Genomic DNA, 26,203 nt, shown 5'->3' on the forward strand with positions numbered 1-26,203 from the left:
TTGTCGTTCCTTCCTCTCACATACATGGTACACCTCTGTCAACGTCTCGAGGGTTTTACAAGATTTTTGTAAAATGGCATGTGTAACGTGTCAAGGGGGTTCGTACCCGGTTGATTCCAGGATCTGGGGTTTTGAATTAATTCAACAAGTAAATAATTTTCCTCTGTAAAAATGATTGAAAAAAATGATACAGTTTTCCTCTCTAAAGTGATTTAAATATATAACTACTGGTCTGCAAATATATACAAATAAGACCCTTCCCTTACTTAGGGGAAAATCACACTTGGTCGGCCTATATTACTACTTTACGAGTTTATACACCTCTAGATAGAGATATGCCTTATTCAGGCAGTAACAACTATCTAAGAGGTAAGCCCTAGCCGAATAAAGGTGGTCCAACTCCAGAAGCAGCAGTTACTGTGTTAATGCCTTATTCAGGACGGACAGTGAACTGCTAACCTCTGAAGCCTTACACCTTCCCTAACCGAGGAAGAATGACAAATAAATAGGCGAACCTCCAGGAGGTCAACCTCTAAAATGCTAGCCACTACTGTGGTCAGACTCCAAACAAATGGTCCTATATAACAAAGAAGTGTGGCAAGCCTCCAATATTTATATAAGGCAATCCACCTGTGGCAAGCCTCCAATATTAGGCAATCCACCTGACCAAACTAACCGTTATAATGCTTCCTTCTTCCTCCGCTTGGCTTAAAAAAAAAAACCTTACTGACTGGCTGCAGCTGTATATATACCCTCTGTGGGTCACATGATCAGCAACAGTTTCTAGATCACCTGCTGCTAGCTAATTGTGTATCAGCCATAGTTAAGTTTCTAGATCACCGTTTCTGTAGGCCTCTTGCAACATTGAAAAACATGAAATCATTACACTACCCACGCCTTCGATGACATGCGACCCGCATGTAAATGAAAATCATGATGTAAATCACAGGGTAGGATTTATTGTACATTCTACACTACGGGGTTACTTATCCCTGTAGTAACAAAAGAATTTTTCTTTACATACAATAATTTAACAAAAGCTCATGATTCAACCACATATTACTAATTATACACGACTTTTTCTTCAGAAATAATCTTAGTATCTACGCTCCCTTCTCTGAATTTCTTTACAGTCTTGGTTTTAACGATTCTCCGGACAGGATCTGTCTGGGTTCCCATGTCTCTTTTCCTCTCTATAGCATTGACCGGGACCGCCTGATCTTTTGTTTTCTTTTCAGGGACTGGAGGCACTACATCCGCTTTACGTTTGAGAGACACTGGTAAGGAAGGCTTTGTTGGTTTACGGAACAGTCTTCCTTCCATATGACAGTCATCATCCTTAGGGGAGCAATCTGTATTCTGCCTTGATGAATCTTCATCTTCATCACTCCCATTGTCCGAAACGTCCCCAATGAGGTCTCCCGGATCTTGAGACAACCATTCGTGATCATCCTCCGGCTCGTTTACCTCTTCGCTTCTATTTTCTTTTACCCCAAGCTTAATCAAATCTTCCTGTGCCAATCCTGGGTGACATCTCTTTACATGTCTCTTCAGGTTAGCTTCTTTGTTATTAGAAAAGTCACAACTTGGACATTGAAAAGTCCTCATTGCGCATTTGAAAACATGCTCCCTGTAGTCCTCCTCACTTTTAGCTGAGTATGAACACATGGGGCAGCGCCGAAACTCATAGTTTGGAGTTGTCTTTGTCTTTGTCATCTACAATACACAGAGATTACATAAATGATCATTAATACTAATAAATAATTTTGATCACATAGACTATTTATCAACATAATAGTCATGCAGCCATGTAGGTGGCTTTCTATTTCTAACAGGGCGATCATTGTAATTGTTTCTTGAATTTTCTTGATCTGGGACTGTATCATGTGCAGTGTCTCTCTCTGGCAACACAGTTTCTTCTGTTTCCTGAACTTCTTCACCAGCAAGTATTTGTGGATGTTTCTTCCGCATGCGATCCACATGTATTACTTGCTCACCTCCTCGGGGTCCACAGTTAACCATGTAGGTCAAATCAGACATCTTTCTGATAATCTTATAGGGACCCTGCCAAAAGCTCGTAAATTTTGGAGATGTACCAGGCCTTCTTCGGGGGAAGAATACATATACTTCTTCACCATTTTGAAATGTTTTCCACTTTAGCTTTCGGTCATGATAGTGCTTTTGTCGCACCATTGCTTGGCCAATATTATTCCCGACTGTATTATGGGCAATTTCTAGGCGCTCTTGAAGTTCCCACACCCACTTGTGTGATGGTGCCTTTTTAACATTACGTGGTGGTTCATACATAATGTCTACGGGAGTTTTCGTCTCGCGCCCTAACATCAGCATATTTGGTGTCATGCCAGTAGTTTCTTGTATGGAAGACCGGTAAGCCATCATTACGTAAGGTAAATGAACATCCCAGTCTGAGTGATGCTCATTTACGAAGACACTAAGCATGGTGGTCAATGTCCTGTTGAAACGCTCGACCATACCATCTGATTGCGGATGGTAGGGAGTAGTATGGGTCTTCTGAATGTCCAGGAGCTTGCATGTTTCTTGAAAGAGCTCGCTTTCATATTGGCGACCTTGATCCGAGTGTATTGTATCAGGAACACCAAAGCGTGTAATTACCTCTTCCACAATCACGGAGGCTATTGTCTTGGCTTCAATATTGGGCAGAGCAAAACACTCTGTCCACTTGGTAAAGTAGTCTGCAACGACTAAGATATACCTATTTCCTTTGTCAGTCTCAGGTAATTCGCCAAGAATATCAGTGGCTATCCTTTCCATGGGATACCCTGAACCTACCAATTGCATAGGAGCTTTGTTTGACATACTTGATGCCTTTCTCTTTGTGCATATTTCACAACCCAATATGTATTGACGCACATCTTTTTGTAAGCCTGGCCAGTAATAGGACTGTCTTATCCTTGACAAGGTTTTATGCATGCCTAAATGACCAGCTGTCCTATCATCATGACAAAATTTAAGTATTACTCTCCTTTCTGCACTAGGAATAACTGCTTGTAATTTCTGACTTTTTGTAACCAAATCCTCCCATTTCCTACAGAGGACATCATTTTGCAAAACTAATCTATCCCATTGAGACCATAAGGATTTTACTGCCACTGACTCTCCTGATATATCATTGTATTCAGGTCTCTTCTGTGCGGCAATCCACTTTTTAACTTTACTAATGTCCCTATCAGAATCTTGCATTTCACTCAGTGGTGTGTCAGAGTAGTCGGTAATACTATTTACAACTGCGTCTGATTCCGGTATCAGACTTGAGCAGGTATGCTGGTGGTCGCTCTTGCACTGTTTACATGGGATCCTACTTAAACTATCAGCATTCTTGTGTAATCTTCCTGGTCTGTGCTCAATGTAAAAGTCATAGCAGGACAATACCTCATTCCATCGGGCCAACTGCCCCTCGGGATCCTTAAAGTTCATCAACCATCTCAACGAACTATGGTCTGTCCTTACTTTAAATTTTCTTCCATATAAGTACTGACGAAAATACTTTACAAAAGTTACAACAGCTAGGAGTTCTTTTCTTGTAACGCAGTACTTTCTTTCGGAATTCGATAAACTTTTACTGGCAAATGCTATTGGTCTTTCTATTCCCTTCTGTACTTGAGATAGTACTGCGCCGATTGCCTCATTGCTGGCATCTGTATCGAGGATGAATTCTTGTTCAAAATCTGGATGAGCTAAGATAGGGGCTGTCGATAATTCTGTCCTCAATCTGTCAAAGGCATTTTGGCAGTTGTCAGTCCAAATATATTTTGCATTTTTCTTTGTAAGATCATGCAGGGGTTTCGCAATCATGGCAAAATTTAGCACAAATCTTCGATAGTAACTGCAGAAACCAATAAACGATCTCAGCTCAGTGAGGTTGGTTGGTACTGGCCAATTTTTAACTGCCTTTACTTTATCAGGACTTGTAGCTATACCCTTCTCTGATATGATATGCCCCAAATATTCCACTTTCCTTGCAAATAAGGTACACTTGCGTGCTTTTAGCTTTAAACCAGCAGCTAATAAACAATCAAACACTTGAGTCAAATTCTGAATCATATCTTCTATGCTTTTCCCTACCACAATTATATCATCTAGGTAAACTAGACAGATACGCCACTGTAGGTTTCTTAACACTGTTTCCATCAGACGCTCAAAGGTAGCCGGGGCATTGCAAAGCCCGAATGGCATCACCTTAAATTGATACAAGCCTCGTCGTGTTACAAATGCGGTCTTGCTTCGATCATCTGGAGTCATTCCCACCTGCCAGTAACCGGAGTTTAAATCAAGTGTAGAAAACCACTTAACTCCACTCAGTTGATCTATCGAGTCGTCTATCCTTGGTAGCGGGTAGGCATCCTTTACCGTAACGTCGTTCAACTTACGATAGTCAACGCAAAATCTAGTTGTACCATCTTTCTTTTTAGCAAGGACGACAGGCGAAGACCACGGACTTGTTGATTCTTCAATGACATTTCTTTTAAGCATGTCATCCACATGCTCATCAACTTCTGCTTGCATGTGGACAGGAAGACGTCTTGCATGCTGCTTGATGGGAGGTGCACTTCCAGTATCTATTTTGTGTTCAATTACACGTGTCTGGCCTAGGTCTGCATCAGTTGCGGCAAACAAATTCGAATACTGTAATAACAGTTTGTACACCATTTTGGCATTCTTGGAGTCCATCCCTTCTACAGTTCTTTCATACAGGTTTTTTATATGATCTGGCAACCTTTGGCATTTGACAAAATTCTTATTTTCTTGTACCCCAGCACAAACACTGTCAACAGGTGTCAAGTTAGCCACTAATGTCCCCTTATAGATCGTATGAGCTTGATCTGACAAGTTCATCATTCTAATTGGTGCTACTTTGCCTCCACATACAACGGCTCTAGCTACCAAAGCACGATCAGTATCCACAAATCGACAAGAAGGCTCTATAAGACCTACCTCCGGGACCTTATCAAACAATGGAGGTAAAACATTGCACATTGTAACAATTTCACTACCTGGTGGTATGCAAACATTGTCAGCCAGGGTAACTCTACAACAACCAATTTTACCCTCAAGGTGCAAATTAAAAAGTTTGTTTCTGACTCTTAGTGTCATAGAAGACATATCTAAATTACACATCTGATCTCGTAAGAAATCCAAACCTAGTATGCCATCAACACCTATCTCAGCAACAGCAAAAGCTTGCACAAAATTTTCATTTCCTAACTTAAATGTGATGGTGACTAGACCGTCTGTCTTCAGGCGTGAGCCGTTAGCAGTCACTATAGGTCTATCTAACTTAGCGAAGTTTGAAGTAACACCTACAACAGAGTTAACAATATCAGGAGATATTATACTCAATGTTGCACCCGAATCTACCAAAAACTTCACGACTTTGCCCTTAATCTCAGCATGTATAAACATTCCTGCCTCACCAACTTTACAGGTAACCCCTGATTTACCTGCTTCCTTATCGCCTGTATTTGTTTTATCACGGCTGTTCAGGAAAGTAGAATAACCCTCTCTGCCTGAAGAGTCGTATTTGCTGGCTGCTTTACCCAAGGACTTTAAGTACTTAAAACAGTTTGCTTTAACATGACCTTGTTTCTTACAAAAGTGGCATACAACTTTAGGCTTTTGTCCACTTCTTCTCTGTACAGACTGAATGCTTTCAGTATGCCTCTTCTCATCTTTAAGGACCTTTATTTCCTCCTTGAGATCAACCACTGCCTTGGTCAATATTGAAATGGGGTCCAGTTTTTCGTCTTCATTATGTGTGGATCTAGCGTAAGTTGGGCTTTCATGCATACGCTGGTCAGCTGCCTGGAATGCATCCAACTCTACTGCGTGTCTGACAGCGTCATTCAAGTCGGCAGGTCTCGCTTGTTTCACTCTCAGACGCATGTCTCTGTCCCTTAAAGCATCTATAAACTGTTCCTTCGCAAGGGTTTCCCTTACCTCTACGGGAGCTGTGGGGTAAGCCAGATTTGTTAACCGCCGAATCTCTTGTCCCAGTTCGGGTAATGTCTCTGTGGCTTTCTGCCGTCTCTCTCTGAGCTGTGCTCTGTAGAGTTCAGTCTGGTTGGTGGGTAAAAACCTCTCCTCCAGTGCCTTACACAACAATCTGTAGTTACACTTTTCTCCCTCAGGTAAATTACCTAAGACACCCTGGGCTTGTCCTCTTAAGGATACCGCCAGATGCATGCCCATTCCTGCTACTGACCATTTATTCAGGGTAGCGCATATTTCAAAATGAGATTTAAAATCTACCCAAGATGTACTGCCATCATATTTGTCAGTCTTCACTCCAGAACGGACGGCCTCGTGTTCAGTCTTCTTCTGGCGCCGGCGTGTAACATTATCTCCATAAACCTCATCAAAGGCTGCAGTGTCAATGTACGGCGTGCTTGATAATCGACTCTGATCAGAGCTTAACGGATTGTCCTTTACTACAAAACTAGGCTCGTCATCTTCAAGAAAACTAGTGGTCTTCCTTCCCTTTTTAGGTTTCGCTCGAGTTCCCTCTAATGACTTGTCACCTATTGTGGTATGCCTGCTTTCAGGTATGCCTGAATCTCTGACGCTTGTCTTCCTGACTGTATCTGACAATCCTAAGCTATCTTGTAATTTCTTTAATTCTTTTTCTATCGCCGACATCATAATATTTTAAGTATTTACACAATGATAAAATATATGAATTAGCTCCGAATTACAAAAGAGGGACAAAAATCAATGAATTAAACCAACAAAAAGTTGCCCAGATCCCACCGCTGCCACCAAATTTTGTAACGTGTCAAGGGGGTTCGTACCCGGTTGATTCCAGGATCTGGGGTTTTGAATTAATTCAACAAGTAAATAATTTTCCTCTGTAAAAATGATTGAAAAAAATGATACAGTTTTCCTCTCTAAAGTGATTTAAATATATAACTACTGGTCTGCAAATATATACAAATAAGACCCTTCCCTTACTTAGGGGAAAATCACACTTGGTCGGCCTATATTACTACTTTACGAGTTTATACACCTCTAGATAGAGATATGCCTTATTCAGGCAGTAACAACTATCTAAGAGGTAAGCCCTAGCCGAATAAAGGTGGTCCAACTCCAGAAGCAGCAGTTACTGTGTTAATGCCTTATTCAGGACGGACAGTGAACTGCTAACCTCTGAAGCCTTACACCTTCCCTAACCGAGGAAGAATGACAAATAAATAGGCGAACCTCCAGGAGGTCAACCTCTAAAATGCTAGCCACTACTGTGGTCAGACTCCAAACAAATGGTCCTATATAACAAAGAAGTGTGGCAAGCCTCCAATATTTATATAAGGCAATCCACCTGTGGCAAGCCTCCAATATTAGGCAATCCACCTGACCAAACTAACCGTTATAATGCTTCCTTCTTCCTCCGCTTGGCTTAAAAAAAAAAACCTTACTGACTGGCTGCAGCTGTATATATACCCTCTGTGGGTCACATGATCAGCAACAGTTTCTAGATCACCTGCTGCTAGCTAATTGTGTATCAGCCATAGTTAAGTTTCTAGATCACCGTTTCTGTAGGCCTCTTGCAACATTGAAAAACATGAAATCATTACAGCATGTATGCTCGGGTAAAGTATGGTTTCGACTTCATTTACAAAAATATACGTAAATAAATAAATACTGAGCAGATGTCAAGTCTTTTTGTGACACAAGAAGCATTGATTTGGGTTGAAACGTGGATATTGGGTTGTTCTGTTGCACTAGGCCTATAGATAGGTACATGACGGATGCATAAAAATGGGGGGAAACTACAAATAGTTGCTTGTCCTACATTTTCCCGATATGTCATAAAGCAGTTCTTAGTTTTGTTAGCCGTAAAAAAAAGTTGATGTACATGTGGAATAATATTGCTTATTTTGAGACAGGAACGATGACTCTGGGTAGAGATTGGGGGTTATTCTACATTGTCATGATGGCAGTTCAGTCTCCTTTCTGGAGGATGTCACCATAACGTATAGTCCGATGCACATTTAAACATCTCGTGATATTTGTAATTTGCATGTGATAATAATTATTAAGAAATAAATTTCATTCTTATAAATGCAGGAAGGAATGTGCTAGACACTATACATTTATTGCATGATAGTGCGAGAGATATGAAGATTTATTCATTCAATAAAATTATATTTCCCGAGGGCAACGCAAGAATAAATCTTCAAATCTCCCAAACATTGCTATGACAGATAAACACCACTGAAGAAGACACGGTCGAGATATTTCAAGAAAGTTTTTAGAGTATATATATAACAGCAACTATTTCCCGAGGAACAGCCGAAGGAAATAGTTGCTGTACAGGGGGACTATAAACTTCCTGTTGTAGGAATAGTCAGTAAATAGGTGTTTCATTACACCAAAGTAGACTTAACTTGTCTAAGACGTACCAAAGTAAAGTTTAAACTAATTAGAGTTATCGGACTTTAACGTCACAGATTTGATAACACGAGACGGGGAAAAAAGAATAATGCAGGAAAATATAGCATCCAGTAAATAGTTTTGAGACTATTTTCCTAGGACAGACAGTTCAGAAACTATTTCACGGCTAGCGTTATCCAGAAGAAATAGCAAATTTATTCACTTAACATTTATATAGCAAACACCTTCTGAGGTGTAATAAATATGTATTGTCGGCATATTTGAATGTATTGAATATATCCATGTTACTACGAAATGCATTTTATCTAATAAACTTCTTCATTTCAATAATGTTCAGTTTATAGGCCTAGTGATCTTCCTATAAATACTGAAACACAGAACAAAGAAAGACAACTGTAATGTTAATACAAACTTTCTTTGAACAATTTTGTGAAGTCTATAATTCCTATTTCTTATGATAAACATGTACACGCTATTGTTTAAAAACAAAGTATCGGAGTAAGTCAGAATTACAACGTTCTCTCTCTCTCTCTCTCTCTCTCTCTCTCTCTCTCTCTCTCTCTCTCCGTTTTCTGCATATTTTACAACAAATAAAAAGACAAAAGGACTACATGGTTTTGCCAGTACTACAGGCACCTGAACTCAACATAGATGAGAGCTTTATACACTGTACGTAAACACTTCGTATAATAAAATGAACTTTCAAATATTAACATGTTTGTAATGGTTTAATGTGTGGGTTTTTATAGCAATTCTAAATAGAATCTATAGGAATTAAAGGAATATTCAATCAATAAAGAGTGCTTGTGTCTTTCATTTAGTTTTTGCCTGTCTTCTAACACACACAATAAAGGTAGAGAAAACGAACAATAATATAACTATAACTCCTATAAGGAATTCAATAAATCTATTTATCAAAGTGCTACTTGTCTCTGCTGAGGAATTTGTAAAATGGTCATTATAGGATATAAAACATTCCACGAAACCTGTGCGATCATGTGTAAGAGTTATTTCCCGTTCAACAGGTATGTTGTAGGGAATGACATTCTATCCATGTCAGAGCTAAATTGTAAATCAACAAAGAATTGTCTATAGAAGTCCTTGTGTATTTCATTCATATAGTCATTACCTGTCTAGTAATTTCCATAACTTGTATGTTCACATATTGAATCAAAGGTACCCCTAATATACCGAATTACCCTAATATACCGAATTTAACTGTCGTTGTTAAGGTAGCTCATTACACTAAATTTTTATGTAATGACTCGTTAAAACACCTCTTATGAAGTATGATTTCACCATCGAAAGATTGATACAAGCTCTCAAGTATTTTATATGAATTTTTTGTGATTTTTACCTGGGTGATAAAAAAGCTATTTGGTTTGCAAATAAGATACTCTAGATTCCAAATTTCGCTGTGATTTAATGCACAATATGAATATGTAAGAAAACATGCCTAAACGACTCAGATAGAGGTTCGAATTTTTTAAATAAAAAGATATTCATCAAAACTGAAACGTTATTAGCTAATATTATTGGCCTACATTTTTGCAGTTACTCCCCTTACACCGGAGGTTGGGGGCGCGCTTACGATTGCGGTCCTACGCTTCACAAAAATAGTATCAACAAATAGTGTATAGTAAAGCTTACGTTACCAAATTCTATAGTATACCAAATTTTAACAGGTTGTAATATATCTATGACAAAAACAAGGTTTAATTTCTTCGATTTCATGGAGAAAACTTTTTAAAGTATGCACTTCGTCAAATTGTAGAGTTGGGAAAGGAGGAGGGGGTGTTATAGATGTATTTGATGTTTATTTCTGTTCAAATTATGTAATTAATACCGAGGATTTCAATAGTAATGTGATTTAAAAACAACAGACACCTAGAATTAACAGTACAATGAAAGCATGTGATACAATATGGCACGTGGCATTGTTTATAGGGGGGGGGGGGGGGGGGGGGGGGGAAGTTGACTTCATCAATAATGCTTAAATTTTCTTGACAAGTAAATTTCAATAATAATAATAATAATGATAATCCAAAGCTCAAGAAGGAAGGCGGGAAGGGTTGATCCTTCAGTTCCATTCATTGGTTAAATTTTACATTTCCACTACCATTCACGACAATACTGTTTTTTTTAAAGAGGGGGGGGGGGGGGGGGTATCTGACTATAGATCTATATCTGCACGTAAAAATAATGTAATAATAAGAGGAGGTAGACCCATTGTTGCTACAAGCCTGATGATTGTTTTTGTGCTCATTTGAGTAATTGAAGTGCAAGAAGAGGTGTAAGTTTTATGTACACAAAATCTAACTTTCAAAAGATTGAAACACACGCGAAAAAAATATTTTAACTAAAATATTACACTAGAGATATCAATTCAAGATATCTATTGGCACCTAGTGTACATTTAGCAATAAGTAGTTTTGTTCAGTGTGAAACGATAAATTGATAATGTACATGTATGCGGGTTTTTTTTTTTGGGGGGGGGGGGCTATGATTGTGTGTATTGGTTGTCGAAAATATTGATACAAATCAATAATGAAGAATTGCTGATATACTAAGGACATCATGATTCTGATCTAAAGAAATCGAGGACTAGGTAATATTTACATACTTTATTACATCATGACCATACATTGCTTGCTAGAAAACCTCACAAGGGACACATATAAATGTAATTAGCAAAATAATTGGTTCAATTTTACCATTTTAAAGTCATTACACTTAATTCTTAGAAAAATTCCTTAACTGACACTTGATTGCAATCAAAATTGTAAATCTTCTATTTATTCCTTATATGACACCGTCAACTGAGGACCGCAATTGGCTGCGCGCCCTCTGTAATCAGGGGGAAATAACACGCATAGCGTTATGAAAAATGTAGGCCATTTAAGGATAAAATCTTCAACAAAAAAAACAAAATGTCAGTTAGAAAAAAGATATATCAGACGAATAAATTTTAAAAAGGAATTGAAATGAAATCGTCAAAATTCAGAAATATTACGATTTTTCAAATTTGAACCAAGCCCAATCGGAATTTTAAAAAAGTAGTCATAGGGAACATTGTAATCTGAAAACTGCACTCCCTTGATCTAAGATGGTTCACAAATTAAACGAATTTATAAAAGAAACTAATATCTTGACAAACAGTGCATACAAATAACAATAATATGATTATTTTAGAATTTTCTATCAATTTTGATCGGGATCAGTATTCGTTTCTCTCGTTGGAATTTAGTGATTATATCTGAAATTTGATCATTTTGTTTCAATTTCTTTTCATAATATATTTATTCGATATATCTATTTTCTATAATGACATGTTTTTGGAAGATTTTATCCATAGTTTAAAAAAAAAATATTAACAAATAACTGTTTCAATCTTCATAAATATCTTTTTCTAAAAATGACAACGTTATATCTAAGTCTTGTAGGTGTGTTTTATTAGATATTCATATCATACACCAAATCACAGCGAAATTTGGACTCTAGAGTATCTATTTTCAAACAAAGCGCCTGTTTTATCATTCTGGGAAAAATCACAAAAACATTATATGAAATAATTGAGAGCTTGTATCACTCTTTCGATGGTGAAATCATTTGCGAGTTTTCAGTTCAATGGCTGTGCAAAAAGTTTGTTGATATTAAGATATTGAGGCATCAATGTAAAATGTTTTCGATAGTAAGCAGAAGAACTGCGCGGTAAATCTGTAACTCTCTGCTATGCACCAATATCCCTTTAAAGACTAGAGAGCTATATAGTTTTGCAGTCAATTCAGACGCTGAATTATCTGCTCCGTTTGCGCATAACTTTTGTATTTAATTGTTCTTGTTTATGTGTTCTCTATGTTGTATAATTTTCAACTGAGGGAAATAAAATTCATTAATCTATGGCTGTTTTAGGTGAGACCTTGGTATGGGAGAAAATCGCACGCTGGAACAGACTCCACGCTTTCAAAACAATAGCATCGGGTGTGGCATTCCACCTTATGATGGCTGCTATCTATCTAGACAGGATGACGTACATGTAATAAAAACGAGAGGATCCCTGCACTCTTCGTTATCAGGGATGGCGTATGTCGGAATGTGGAATCCAGCTGTGAACTTTAGATTCTGATATAACAACACAAACTTCATGGACAAATCTGTAGGAGCCGCATTCTTAGAGTTCAATTTTTATAAGATTAATATTTCTGTTCAAATGAACTCGGACAGGGTAATCTAAGTTTCTGATAAAATTAGACATCCAGCATCTTTCGAGTTTTACAATGATAAAAGAAAAAAAACAAAACCAAAACCCAGAACAACAATTTCATCCACAAGTTCATCACTCTGCATGTACGTAAAATGTGTGTGTACAAATGGTTGTTATTTTTCTAATTTTCTTTTGTTTTTGTTTTCCATTTAATACGCACAATTTGCAGAGTATTGCTCCACCATTGAAAACGATTGCGAGGTATTTACCGGTCTAGAGCTCAAGGTGCTCGCTTTGCAGCCGGGTCCTGGATTCTACCGTGGCACCGCGTCAAACCCTTAAAAGTTTAATGTTATTGATAGTAACTGTTCATTCTGTTTATAAAATTGTATTTTTATGATAGAATTTGATTCGTGTAAAACATAGCAAGAAATATTTTCAACACCTGACAGTCACACAAAGACGTACTTGAGACATCAATACACCTGTTCACGATTACATGTCACGTGAATCGAGTATATGACGCCAACATTGAAGGCTTCGATGAAACAAGAACCCTAATGGGCCGCGTCGCTCACCTGAATCACCTTGGACCTTCCGTTGTTCAGCTGTTGTGATGTTTAAGATGGTGTTATCAACCTTTATTCCCACGAGACATTTTGACCCCATTCGTGATCCCAACCTACATGTAGCCCCAAAGGATCACAATATAGTTGAGAATAAATTTACAGAACACGAAAATGTTTCAACACCAATATGACTAGCATGATATTGCTTATCTGGATATAGATCAAGGTCATAGATCATTGTATGATACACAAGACTTCGACATAACAAATCTAAGTGCAAAATATTCAGTAGATCTGATTTGTATTAAAAGTGGGTCAAACTTCCAGGTTAAGGTCAGAAGGTTAAATTTGAATTAAATCAAGGTCTCATCATAAAAATCTATTTACAAATATAAAATATTTTTCATAAAAGCTTCAGGGGATATTGATTAAGTTAGGTTTTTAAGAAAGTAAGTCAAGGTCACAAGATGAAATAATTGTATCTCAAGTTCGTCTTGTCATAAAGAATCTATATAATATGAAAGCCCTACATTGAATACTTCTGAAAATATTTGATACGGTATATTTTCTTAAAAGCAGGTCAAATTTCAAGGCCAGGAGTTAAAAGAATGAAAGGTATTGTCATAATTGTTTTTCTTCAATATATGAAAAATCTATTTAAAATAGTTTCAAAGTTATTGAATAGTCAGATGTTTCAAAAAGTAGGTTCAACTCCCAGGTCAAGGTCGAAAGGTTAACTTTCACAAGTCTTGCCTTAAAGAATCTAAGACAAATATTGAAAGCCCCACCTAAAATAGTTCCGGATATGTATGTTTAATACATGTTTATGCTGCGGTGAAATTTTGTTTAATTCAGATCTTTAAGTTTCCCGGAAAGCAAATTATTCTGTTTATTTGTGTCGTGCATATGTTTGCTTTCTTATATTAATGGTGACACAATATAAATCTGACAGGACGTTCCCTCGGGTAAACGATCATAGAGTGCTTTAATTTTATTTCCGATGGAAAATTTTGCGGTCAAACTCACCCCAGATAGATCCGTGATTCTCACTTTGCATGGGCACGGTTTTTGCTCGTTTGAAACTAACATTTTTTGTTATAGAAATGAAGATCTTTTGTTTTAAAAGTGGATTGAAAATAGGTCTACGCCGTACACAGGATCTGATACACTTCGTATTTACATAAGATCCAGCTCCCTGTATCTATATCTGGAGTGAGACAGTTGCGCGCGCATTTCATACACTTGTCATCAGCCAAGAACCACGTGTAGAGGTAAGAACACCAGGATGTTCTGAAAAGTATGTCAAAACCATTCAACACTTCTACATAGGTGAATGCTATATTAAGAGCGCACGCACCAGAGAGAGAGAGAGAGAGAGAGAGAGAGAGAGAGAGAGAGAGAGAGAGAGAGATTTCGCTTGAAAGCAATTGTGGCTCTAGTGAGCTATTCTGATCACCTTTGTCTGTCCATCCGTCCGTCTATCTATCCTTCTGTCCGTAAACTTTTCAAATTTTCATCCTCTTCTCCACCGGACCAATTCTAATCAAACTTGGTACAACTAATCCATGGGTGAAGGAGATTCAAATTTGTTCATATGAGGGTGTCATGTCCCCTTCAAAGGGGAGATGATCATAAAACTATTCAAGATAGATATTTCATATTGTATAGATTAATTTCTTTTGGCAATATCTTTTCTTACATACTATAACTTTTGACCTAATAACCTTGGAATTTGTCTTACTTTTAGGAAGATGTAATCTTTTGAACATTTTTCAGTATTCAATGTAGGGCTTTCATATTTTGCATGTATATTCTATTCTGTGACAAGTTGACCTTGTGATAAAATCATATTTGATCTTGTAAGCATGACCTACTCTCTTAAAGATATGACCTAATCAACATTTCGTGAACTATTTAGAAAATATATTGGTATATGGATTTTTTTGGCAATACCTTGGTTTAGTTCAATGTTTGACCTTGTGACCTTGATATAGAAGTTTTACCTACTTTTAATAGAAATCCTATCTATTCAATATCTTCTTAACTATTTAAGATAGAGCTTTCATATTTAAGGTCTTCCGTAACAACGGAAGACCTTCTACTGATTGTGCTGGTTAAGACTATTCTTATTATTCTTTTTTCACTTCTTTTACCTAGACGCTAACTTTGAAGCTTCATATCTCGCTCATTTCTGCATGGATTTTGCTCAAACTTCAGGGTTTATAAAGTTTACAGAACGATTTAAAAATTATTTACTACATTTCAGAAATTCCCTTCTGTTCACGAGTTATTCCCCTTTGAATGAAATTTTAGGGGCTTTGGTTTCCAGACAAAGGCTCCGAGACTGTATAAGCTTGAGCAGAAAATGCATTGAAAATGAAAAGTATGAGCATTGTAGTTGTGCACATCGTTTTTTGTTTTTTGATTACAGCGTTTGAAATGGTGGTTGACAGGGTTAAAAAATTTGGACGCCTAAAGGAGCAAAAAATTACACATATTTTCCTTTGTATCTTTTAAACTAAAAATATTTTGTTAAGACGTGTAGAACAAAGGTTGTGCAAAATGTTAAGAGCTTTCATTTGATATCCCTAAAAAGGGGCTGGCCCCTTCAATTAGGGATCTGGGCATCTTCAAAGTTTTCGCTTTATAACTCAAAAACGGTAAATATTTCGATATGGCTTTCGCTGGAAGAGTTGTTCTTTAACATCTTATTGATCTTATAAACATAATATTTTGCTCGAGTATTGTGTTATATATGAGTAAAAAGCCTGACCCGCAAACAGGTAACCGTATGATTAGGTAAGTGAAGGGGGAAAAATAGGCATATAGCTTAAATAAATTTGCTTTAATTGATAAATCTGACTTCATGAAATGCTAATATTCTTTTAAAATAAGGTTTTAACGTGATCTATGGTTCTTTTAAAAATCATCTATCGACAACTTTATTTTTGTTATTATTTAGTAGCTTTAATATAAACAATCGTTCCAAAGAAAAAAAGAGGAAAAGGTTATCTCTTCTACGTTTGTTATTAAAACAACGATATATTTAATTGAAGAAACAAACCTTCAAGCATAGAATAACTTAGTCATTAACTACATGCATCTTACATACACCACGGGGGTTTGTTTTTGTTTACAATTACGTAGCCGCCTCGAGGAACCATCGCGTGTGAACCAGGGCATGTACAGAGAGTAAACATTGTCGTCCTAAATATAACACAGAATGTTATGTTTTTGATCATTTTGGATTTCTCGAATAATTAAGTCTTTCCGGGGATGTATATACTTGTTTATACGTCCCTGGTCTTACGTTTGATTTGTTTTAAATTCAAAACTCTAGAGCATTGAGTCAGGCATCAATTTTAAAATTTGAATTTAATATACAGTTCGTTTCTCAATCATGTCTAATTGCTAGGTTTTTATGTCACACAGCTCCGACGGAAGACCCTTCGTTGCTATGCAACGAGCTTTGCTCTAGTTTGTATATTTTTTATGACAAGGTCCTCACATCATACATGTACGTGTACCACGTGACCTTGGGACATTTGTCTTATCCAGAACAGCAATGTTAGTCATGTTGTTGACGCATTTCTGTGTTATGTGAATTCATTTTTAATTATGTTGTGATCCTGTGGGGCTAGGTGGAGACCACAATATGGGGTCATTTTTTTCATGGAAATAAAGATTAAAAGGAAAATTTAAAATTGCAACAGTTGAACAATGACAGGGCCAAGGTAACTCAGGTGAGCCATGGGGCCCATCGACCTATTTTTCGAGTTGATGGAAAAGGCCGCGTGATATGGAATATATAAGCTAGGTTAAACCAGATGCTATGGGGAAAAGTCAGTTTGCGCACGCGCAAGTTTTCACCGGATGAAGCGTTAAATGTCCCCTTGATAAAATTCATAAACATGTAGTAGTTTTAAAGTTTGAAACTGGCTGTAACCTTAATCAAATCCCGAAACCAATATTATATGTATCTACACTGTAGCTATCCGGCCGGAAATTTAACAAATTAACAACCATGTTAGAATGAAATTCATATTGTGAAGGATTTGTCATGTATATTTACTGCAGCCTTCCTTGTAAATATAGGAACCATAGTTTCACAGTCTTCACTTCAATACAAAATCTCCCAACTCTTCAGTACAATGTACGTACACTGTATATTTTGATTTCCATGGAAGAAGGCATGGTCTTATTATCTGGTGGTTGAAAATCATTTGATCCGCTATTCTCTTGAGATTGATCTGTTATCAATATTATATGTTTTATGTCGCTGGAGGCTGATATTATCGTCCAAACCAATTCTAAAGGCCACCGCCAAAATCATTGTTCAAGTTTCCATGTTAATCTTTACTTCACGTATCTGCTCTCTATTCAGACTAATTATTCAAGTTTTCATGTTAATCTTTACTTCATGTGTCTGCTCTCTCCATATAGACTAATTATTCACGTTTTCATGTTAAATCTTTACTCCATGTATTTGCTCGCTTTGATACCCAATGTTTCATAACAATATGATAAAGTATCACAGAGAGCAGCTGACGAACATCTTAACAGAGAAACTATAAAAGTTTTAAATTATCATTTTGATTTTTCTCAATGTCACTAGTATATGTATCAAGGGCAGCAGTAATTTTAGATTTTGTCGCCAGACTCCAAAGTCGTTCTCTGCTTTATATTCATTCAGATCGAGTGCAACAATTTTCCTCTTTAAAATAAAACAAAAACAAGAGGCCCATGGGCCAAATCGCTTACATGAGTCACCTTGGCCTCACTGTTGTTCAGCTATTGTGAGTTTAAAAAGATTTTTTCAATCTTTATTTCCATGAATTGTTTTGGCCATGACCATCCAAGCCCCTTAGAGTATCGATATGACCATCACACAATGTCGAAAGATAAAGGAAAATATGGTATAAAATATAATGTCTTGTCATATAGAATTTATATACAAAATATGAAAAGCCTGCCTTAACCAGTCTAGAGGATATTACCTAAGTTAAGTTTTCTTAAAACTAGGTCAAACTCCGATTTGGATATTACAAGGCTAAACATTTTGGTACCAAAAGAAAGACATTGTCACAAGGAATGCGTACATGAAATCTGAAAAATTCACTATTCAAAATGTATGCACAAGGTTAAAGATTTAGTTAAAAATTTAGAATTTGTGTTAAATTCCAAGGCCAATATCACATTGTCAAAATCATAGCACCAAATTAAATCTCTTGCAATAAGGAATTTATGTTCTAAAATGATGGCTGTACCGTAATAGTTCAGAAGGTGTTGCCCAAGTTAGGATTTCTTCTAAGTACATTTAGGTCAACCTCAAAGGTCAAGGTTACAAAGTTAAATTTGTTGATACCAAATGAAAGGTCCTGTCACAAGGATAACACATATGAAAGTCGAGAAGCGTATAACTCACCATTCAAATGTTTTAAGCAAGGTTCAAGTTTAAGAGAGACAGAAAAAAACTTCACGGAGGCATGAAAATGAATCAATATAAGTTAGGAACATTTGCATTTTTATAGGACTTTTTGTAGTTCAAGTAATCTTGAATATAGTTTGTTTAATTTCCTGTATATTCCCATATCAGACCTTGATCTTCTGTTATGGCCCCACACTATATCTGGGGCCCCTGACTTGAACACACTTAAATTTACGCTACCCGAATTAAGATGCTTGCAATGACCAATCATGGCCTCACAGTTCTTGAGAACAAAGATATTTAAAGAAAATTCCCTATAAACTCTCATGTAAATGTTTGATTCCCTGTTGTGGCCCCAACCTACCTTTGAGGTTGTGACTTGAATAAACTTCATTCTATACTACATGGAAACGCTTGCATATCAATTTGACAAATCATGGTCCTAGTGTTATTTGGGAAGATTTTTAACGACTTTTCCTAGAAAGTACCTTGGAAAACCATGGAAACATTTGAGTTTGAAGTACCTGGGGATGCATGTATATTGATATGAGTAATTATAGCGCTGTTGGCGTTGAAAAGAAGATTATTTAAAGATTCGTAAGTAGACATGTATTCCCATGTAAAACGTTGATCTTATATTATGGCCCCATCCTACACCCGAGTATTGTGATTTGAACAAGCTTGAATCAGTCCATTAAACTATCCAGGGATGCTTGAACGTTTATATGACTATAAAGGCCCTGCTGTAATACCGTATAACGGGTTTATTCCGCGGGTCTAAAATTTGGCGATTTGCTTGCGGAAATGTATACTAATAATTTTAACGGAATAAATTTTGGCGGACAGGGAAGAGTTGTCTCTCTTTCAAATACTGACGACACAATACTTATCATTTCCATTAGTGGAACTCTTCAAATTAAAGGCGCGTAAAGTCCTGCTACCGGGACAACATAATGTAAACACATTACTTAGGCATACATAATATGAATTATGGTATCGAATACATATTATAACCGACTGCAAACCACAACACTGATTAAAATTCTAAAGTCAAATTTAGGAATTGATTATTCTTACAAGAAAACAGACGAACTTATTAAACTATGTGAGGAAGAGAAGCTACTAAATTTGCCAAATCTGACGGATATAAAGTGTCAATCGCAAGAAGAACTGTGAAGGGAAAAACCTATATGCACATCCAACACAAGAACTTTTCTTGTAATTAATGTGATGAATATGTTTTTAAAGTTATTCTGTCAGACTATGAAGACATTCTATTTTATCATACAATTAGGACAGGTTCATATGACATGGACTTTGTAATCGTGCACGTACACCCCACTCCCCCCCCCTCCCCACCCCGTCAATTTCCATATTTTAGAACAAGTTATATACATGTATATGCCAAACTGCATTTTTTAAAGACGTTTATAACACTAATTAACACACCTAATGCGTTTCCAAACTGCATCTAAGCTAATTTGAAAATTACAAAATATTGATGGACTTGGGTGTCCAGAGAACATCGTTGTTTGGAATTTTTAAAATAGGTGTGGTGGAGTTTTAAAAACATGTAACATCTTTAATAAGATAGTGTTAGAATATTTGAAAAATGCAGTTTGACTAATGGTAATTTTATTTAAAAATACACCATGTATTTTAACTTTTAAAAAAGGGGGGGGTGCTATGACCGGTTTATGTCCCAGTAATCTCGCACTTGCTCGCGAGATTTGAGCATTTTCTTACCAATGACGCACAAGAGTCATCAAAGCGCGATAACTCCAACGAGCTGGTAATGAGAAGTATTGGGTGCATATTTGGCGAGTAAAAGTTTAGCGGAAAGTGATCTAACCGCTAAAATAAGTCAAAATTATAACCCCGCGGAAAAACCCAGCTACAAGGTATTTCTAATGAGTTTTCCTACATATTCTCATGTAAAACATTGATCACTTGCTGTGAAGTCATCTTATCCCATAGGACTACAATTTGTACAAACTTGAATCTGCACTAACAGAAAATGCTTTCAGATAAATATGCTTAATAATGACCCTATTGTTTTTGAAAAGAAGAGTTTTAAACGATTTCCCTCCCCCCCCCCTTTTTTTTACCGATTATTAGTCAACTTCACATCAAAAAGGGCGGAATACTTCATCTGCACAAAATTGATTCATATTTACTCAAACATGCGTTGTGATAAAATTGGCTAGAATTAGCACCGTGGTTCTTGAGGAAAAGTCCAAAATGTTAGCAGTTTACGGACGGACACGGCGAGTTGAGCAGACGCACACTGGACAATATGTAGGCAGACCGGCTCCACTTTCAGCTTAATCAGAAATAATGTTTATCAATTTTGACTACGGATTATTCCGTTTACGTGATGAAGATAAAGGGCTCACGGCAGGTGTGACAGCTTGACAGGTGGGTCTTACTTCTCCTAGACATCCATTTTGACCTCTGGTATATCCAGGGGTCCGTGATTACCCTGCTCTTGGTTTTGTATTTCCTGTAGCAGTTATGAGATTGATCACTGTTCGTTATCTTCATCTTTTCATTGTAGTCTCAGTGATTCAAATTATACAATTCTAAAACCAGATCTGAATGAAAATAAGTTCAATAAATCTGCCTGATATGTTCATTGTCTGAACTACAAGATGTTATGTGTTTGAATGAACCTTCATAAAGTTGTCACCCATTTTATATGTATTAGGTGCTAACAACTTCGGGTTGGTGAATAGTCCACTGTTAAGCCGAAGATCTTATACAGAAAATGATAACAAAATGTACATATTATTGCTGGAAAGTAGGATGTATGCTGTTGCTGAAATAAAAAAAAAATTAGAGTCTGATTTCAAACGAACATCGTGACGTAAAGTCACGGCGCCGTTCAGAGTGTTTTTGTCTTGATACGCCGTCTGGGAATTTAGAATATTGTAAGAAATAGTCTAAAACGTTGTTGCAATCGTATTGATTTATGCCACGTCTTTTTACAATCTTACAATACAGGATTTTTTTATCGATAAGAAAACCATATCATTGTGATTAGAAGAGATAGCTGTCAGTAAACACAGATTCAGGTCGCACAATTAAAAAAAAATTGCCGCTTTCTGAAATGATGAGATAAATTCCTCACACGGCCTTGGCAGATAGCCGGACATTTGTTTATCTTAAAACTCTGCAGACTCTTAATGATGTTGGAATACATTCAGGAGGGATATGGACGCTGTTTTTAGAATTTTCTAAGGTTGAAAAGCGTAAAATGGGGATGGGATTGCAACTTTCTAGGAAAACCTTGCGAGAGTGAGAGGATGTTTATTCTTACTTTAATGATTCCTCATGGAAAGTTACGTTATGTAAGAAAATAAATAGTTTATTTTAGCGACATGAGTTATACCTGAAACAAAATCTGTACATAAAAAACAGGCAACAAGCAGGGACACACCTCTTTTACTCGTGCTAATTGTTCACACTGTGTGAATAGTGTGTTCTAACTAACGAAGGTTCTAGTATAACCTGATCATAGTTAATATATTCCAAAAGGGGCGTAACCACGCTAATCCCCTCAAATTCTCCATCACACTACATGGTTAACAAGTTCATCTCAGGTACATCAACGCAAAGTTATATCCAGAAAAGTGGTCATATCAAGTAAACTGGTTTCAATTTTTCTATCAGGTAAACTGGTGTCAGGTTCTATCAAGTAAACTGGTGTCATTTTATTTTCAAGTAAACTGGTGGTAAGTTCTTTCAAGTAAACTGGTGGTCAGGTTCTATCAAGTAAACTGGTGTCAGGCTCTATCCAATAAGCGAACACTTTCACCACGTTCTCCCAGACAAATTAGCGCCAGGTTTTCTCAAGTAAACGTAAGCGAAATCCTATCAATTAGACTGATATCTGTTTCCATCAAGTAAACTAGTGTCAGCTTGTATCAAGCAACCATTTATGAAGTTGTATCAAATAGATTTATTTATTTATTTCTCTCTCTTTATATTTACGAAAATGTTTTTTGCAAATGAATATTGATGATGTTATTGTGTAGAGTTTATAATGTGAAAGTCAAATAAAGAACAAGAAATAAAAAAGTTGTATCAAATAAACTGTTATTAGCTTCTGTTAAGTAATATTGTGTCAGCTTCTATCAAGTACCTGTAAATTGGTGTCAAGATGTATCAGGTAAGCAGGTTAGTTATGGCTTCCCGAGAAAACAATCACTGTGTTGTACCGTACTGCATCTCAGTGCACTTCACCCTATGTGATATCACAATGAAAAAGTACGTCACAACGTGCGGGTCTATAATTGTATCGCGGGAAAAAAATCAAAATATTTTGTCCCTACAAGTATTTACTCCCGTTATCAAGTGTTCAACCTATATATGTATCAAAGTGTTCCTAAAATGACATTTTTTCTTTGATATTATATAATTCTCCTATTTCTATGCATATTTTTGTAGTCAATGTAACCATTGATTGAATATCCTAAACTGACTACAAAACAAGCTACCTACAACGTACATGTATATCATTGATTAACAATGAATCTGATGAAACCAAAATTGCAATAAGGACATTTATTATCAACCACTGTTTATTTCTTTAGATTTCTGATAGCATTTTTCATTCAATGAAACTGATGACAGATCTATTTTTGTAATTCTGCAGATATGTACAAGTCCCTACGTTAGAATTTTAAGTTAAAGACACTTTTAAATAAATGCTTCCTTTTTGTATGTAAATATCTATTTCAGATCTGATCCACACCCACGTCTTGGCCCTGGCATAGTATGCACTACGGTGATTTCCATATCACCTTGTGACTTTAAAATCGCCCCAATGCATATAGACATTAAAAATAAAGAAAGTCAATCGTGTACAGACAACGACTTAGTACAGGCGAAAGATGATATCACGAAACTTTTGTCAAATCAACATCATCAATGCTTATGACATTTCAATACTTCACATGTCCATTCCTCACGCTCATTTAAAGTTTATTTGACACCACTGTCAGCTGCTTCTTCAACACAAATGGAAAAAAGGAAAGATTCATATTGAGTGAGCAGTCATTAAAAATGACTTTATCAAATACAACTCCATTTCTACATACAAGTACTCAAAAGTAGGTAGTTTCTAGTTAACATTATCGCCGTAGTCTTCAGTTATCAGGTTTTTGAACAGTCTGTTGAAACTCCCATGTGCACGAATTGTGCTCCTTTGTTAGCTGATTTGTTTTTATATCCTTATGAGGCAAATGTATTGAACAGCTTTTACACGAGAAGAGAAAATATCTAACCGTGACCTTCAACTCGACATTTAGATATATCGATGACGTTCTATCTATCAAGAATTCTTATCATTGATTTGTCGATTCAGTATATCCCAGTGAACTCGAAATAAAAGATACCGCATATGCTTCGTGCATAGATATTTTATTGAAGATAGATGTTCATTGCAAACTAACAACTCATCTTTATGACAAACAGGTTGATTTCAGCTTCTCCATCGTCATCTTCCCATACTTATGTAGCAATATTCCATTATCACCTGCATGTGGTGTTTATATGTCTCAACTGATTCGATACGCAAGAGCCTGTTCTGCGTATGATCAGCTTTGGATGGAGGCAGGCTACTAACAAACAAGTTGATGTCACAGGGGCTTCAACAGTTTCGCAAATTTAACGATCTAGTTTACCAATACAACCTGTCAGTGAGTCAAATGCTGTATGGCGTGTTTCATACCGATTGTTAGGCTGTTCTTGGCACTCTAATTTTGAAAGCGGAATACTCCGTTTACCTTATCAAAATAGAGGGCTCACAGCTGGTGTTACCGGTTGACAGGAAATACTTACTCCTCCTCCTCCTGCTGGGTACCTGATCCCACCTTTGGTGCCATCTCTCTCTTTTGTATTCTTTATAGGAGTTATGAGATTGATCACTATTCCTTACATTCAACTTCCTTCTAAATGTCCAGTGATTTGAATCATTAAAAAGGTCTAAATGCACCCGGTGAAAAACGGAGGCCCACCACAGGTGAATACAATTTGCTTGTGTGCTTGGTTACGAATATTTTTATAGATAGATATATATTTAATGTTCGCAGTAGTTAAATTTTATGAAAATCTCTGAAATAACAAACTGAAACTTTACAAGATGAAAGTTATTTCTAAATTTATAACCAACTTAGGTTATTGGTTTCTACATTATCCTTCATGGCTTGAATTCAAAAGCGATAGGGCTGCGTATCTAGCATATTAGTCTAGGATTCGTGAATTGTGACTACTTCCAATTAGTGATAAAACGATTGTCGCCGACAATCGGTTGTCGATCTTTTTGGCTTGTCGATTCCGATTAACGATTCCATTTTTTATAATCGATTGCCGCCCAAACACAAACCCACAATAGACGAATCAACTACGCATGCATTAATTAATACATTTGAAAAGGAAGAAGGCTTCCGATATCATCATCATGGATATTGAAATCAACTCAATAATCATGAAGTTGATAACTAATCCGAGATTCGTCTTACCCTTGCCCCACTTTTATATTTTGAAATGTGCAGGAGGTTAGTCAGAACAGACTCTATATTGAAAAGTGGGAATTTAGCGACATCAGCTGGTAAGTGTCTAAGCTATGCTTACCGTTTACACCTTTATTTCGCGAATCTAGATATGATTCAGTGATCGGGTGGATATTCGTCAAGTTAATCCTGGCTACTTTGACGCTAATTGGAATTTTGTGTGCTGACGTCATGCACAATGAAATCGAATGGCGAGGAGGCGAAAGTGATGCTTTATTTGTCGGTATTAGAATTTTTACACAGCAATAGTATCGTTTTGGTCATGGTTTACTTGTAGAATTATCATCCGTTAATTGAATCCTCGCGTCTTGGAAGGTAAACCCGCGAAATAAAGTTGTAAAATGTGTCGCTGAATTCCCACTTTTCTATATGGAGTCCGCTGTACTCTCCCGTACACATGTCACAATATAAAGGCGAGGGTAAGAGTTATAGGAACATCCGATTAGTTGCTAGCGTGCTACATATCCCTACCACGTCAGACGTCTGGGATTTTTAGGGTTTCTTAACTCTACCTAATCTGGCAAGAAAAACACCTATATCATTCCTCATTATTAGACTAATAGATGTGTGTATATTGCACACATCCATAAACCTAAAACGAAATAACCCCAAAATAAGAAACATTTATTAACATTTATTATTGTTAATACTGATTATATAGATAATTAATCGATGCAATTCTTCATTTTTTGATCGATTGTCGATTATGAAAATTTTCCGATTATTCAATCTTACGTCCAATGGCCATGCGTACCATGATCAGTCTCTAGAACAAACACTTGACCGAATCTATACTTGTATTTTAAATTTCTGAACAACCCAAACTACATTTGTATCACCTAATAAACTCTCTCTGCTGTTGCGTATGCACTTTTACACGCTCTCAATTTCCTACCTAGTTAATTTAATGAAAACTTCAAAGCCTGAACTGCACGTTCATTACATATCTCCCACACCAGTTTCGTTGGATACCCTTTCCTAGCCAAATTTGTCAAAGACA

At 36.6% G+C, this 26,203-nt stretch overlaps 1 protein-coding gene across 1 annotated transcript; it reads right to left on the reverse strand.

Moving 5' to 3' along the window:
- Positions 1-933: 933 nt before the first annotated feature.
- Positions 934-1,716, reverse strand: LOC125657419 (RE1-silencing transcription factor-like). Its single transcript, XM_048888010.2, has one exon. The coding sequence runs from the start codon at positions 1,714-1,716 to the stop codon at positions 1,063-1,065; it is 654 nt and encodes a 217-aa protein (XP_048743967.2). The 3' UTR covers positions 934-1,062.
- Positions 1,717-26,203: the final 24,487 nt, after the last annotated feature.

This window comes from Ostrea edulis, chromosome 7 (genome assembly GCF_947568905.1).
Source record: "Ostrea edulis chromosome 7, xbOstEdul1.1, whole genome shotgun sequence".
NCBI lineage: Eukaryota > Metazoa > Mollusca > Bivalvia > Ostreida > Ostreidae > Ostrea > Ostrea edulis.